The 1,745-nt window shown below is 61.8% G+C and overlaps 1 protein-coding gene across 1 annotated transcript in view; it reads left to right on the top strand.

Moving 5' to 3' along the window:
* The window catches only part of SIRT6 (sirtuin 6), an 8,940-nt gene that overhangs the window by 3,863 nt on the left and 3,332 nt on the right, over positions 1 to 1,745 (top strand). The window contains exon 4 of the mRNA XM_011381928.2: positions 1,675 to 1,734. Coding sequence (XP_011380230.1) covers positions 1,675 to 1,734 — 60 coding nt within the window. The remainder of the gene's footprint in view (positions 1 to 1,674; positions 1,735 to 1,745) is intronic.

Here is a 1,745-nt window from a genome sequence, read left to right as displayed (position 1 = left end):
CAGAAAGACTGGTTCCTGAGCACCAGGTGCGCTGCTCTCTCAGCCACCATCCCCAGTCCTCCCCCGGGGGACAGGCGAGAGCCTGGTCAGTTGCCCGTACAAGCAGCTGGGCCCCACAGGCGAGGGACGAGTCAAAGCCCTTGCCTCCAAGCAGCCGTCCCCGTGGCTGTCCCCTATAGACGTCCCCACAGCTGTCCCCTGCCTCTGTCCCCACGGCCATCCCCTGCATCTGTCCCCACTCCTGTGAAGGGCCTGAGCCCCGATCCAGCACTTGGGCGGGGCATAAAGTCTCGCCAGGTGCCCGGCAGCTCCTCTGACCTGGCGCCATCCTGGGCCTTTGTCTACGTCAACACGTAAATACCCGAGGAACTGTGGCCCCCGGTGACCCTCGGGCCCTGCTCGGGGCTGTGACCTCAGCATCTCCCCCTCTCTACAACCAGAGTGGTTTGCCGACAGGCCACCGCAGACCTAGCCCGTAGGGCCTGTGTGGACACTTCTAGAAATCAAAGCAAATGTTTTCTCACTGTGCAGCAAGAGCATTTCCATGGGACAGGGGGTTAGGGCTTCTTATGGGGACACAGAGACCCAGGGACGTCCGTGTCCCTACATACCGCATCGGGGTGTGGGGGGTGGGACAGAGTGGGGCAGGGCCCCCCGCTGGCAAGTTCCTTCTCGGAGAGGAGGAGATGTGAGAAGACTGTGGGGGAGGGAGGCTGGGCAGTGTTCGGGGATTTTAATGCCTCGGATGTCGTGACGGACAGGCTTCCTGCCGGCTCCCCGACCCGCCAGCCCCCGCCTGCCCCCGGCCCTGGCACCGCTGCTCACCTCAAAGTGACACCAATCTGTGTCGTACTGGGGGAGCAGGCACCCGTTCCCCAGCACCAACCGGTCCAGACGGGAGCAAAGTGGGCCCCACGTGGCAGCTCAAGGGAGCACCTGCTACACGCAATGTTGTCCTAGGCGTGGGACCCAGGACTCCCGACCAACAGGAGGCCTGCCCTCCTGGCTTACGCTCCAGTGCAGAGGAAACAGGACAAACGAGCAAATTAGATTCTGTGTCAGGGGACGATCGTTGCCAGGGCAGAGAAAGGATGGGGCTGTGAGGAGTCGCAGGGGACATGGAGGAGGTGACAAAGGGAGCTGTGGGAAGAGCCTCCCAGGCCTGACAGTTGTTACCTCGAACATTCCAAGAGTTGGACAATGTTGTCCATTTCACAGATGGGGATCGGGACTCAGGTCAAGTGACCTACCCAAGGTCAGACAGCAGGGAGGTGGCGGTGCCAGGAGTCGCTCTCAGGTTCCTGTGCCTCCAAAGCCCGTGCTTCAGGGCCACCCACGGCCCCAGTTTCTTCCTGTGCAAACTGGAGATTAGCATTCCTGTCCTTTGGACCTGGCGACGTCGGGAGGCCCTGCCATGCTGATGGATAGATTTTGGGAATAGACGGGCTGCCCGCGTGTGAAGTGGGGTCAGCTGTTGGGGTCATGAGTCCTCAGGCTCCGAGAGGTTGGGCCGCCTGCCCAGGTTGCACAGCTGGAGGTGCTGGAAAGAGGGAATCCCTGGATCCTGCGGCTGAGAGCTTAGGGAGGGCTTCCTGGAGGAGGAGGGCTTGGTGCCAGGCCGGAAGCCTCAGGATCCGGGGAGCCCACTGCAGCACCAGGCCTCTCCCCCCACAGGGACAAGCTGGCGGAGCTCCACGGGAACATGTTTGTAGAAGAATGTGTCAAGTGTAAGATGTGAGTGCCAC

The sequence above is a fragment of the Pteropus vampyrus genome, unplaced genomic scaffold (genome assembly GCF_000151845.1).
Source record: "Pteropus vampyrus isolate Shadow unplaced genomic scaffold, Pvam_2.0 Scaffold459, whole genome shotgun sequence".
Taxonomy (NCBI): Eukaryota; Metazoa; Chordata; class Mammalia; order Chiroptera; family Pteropodidae; genus Pteropus; species Pteropus vampyrus.
This window is presented reverse-complemented; position numbering and strand designations above follow the sequence as displayed.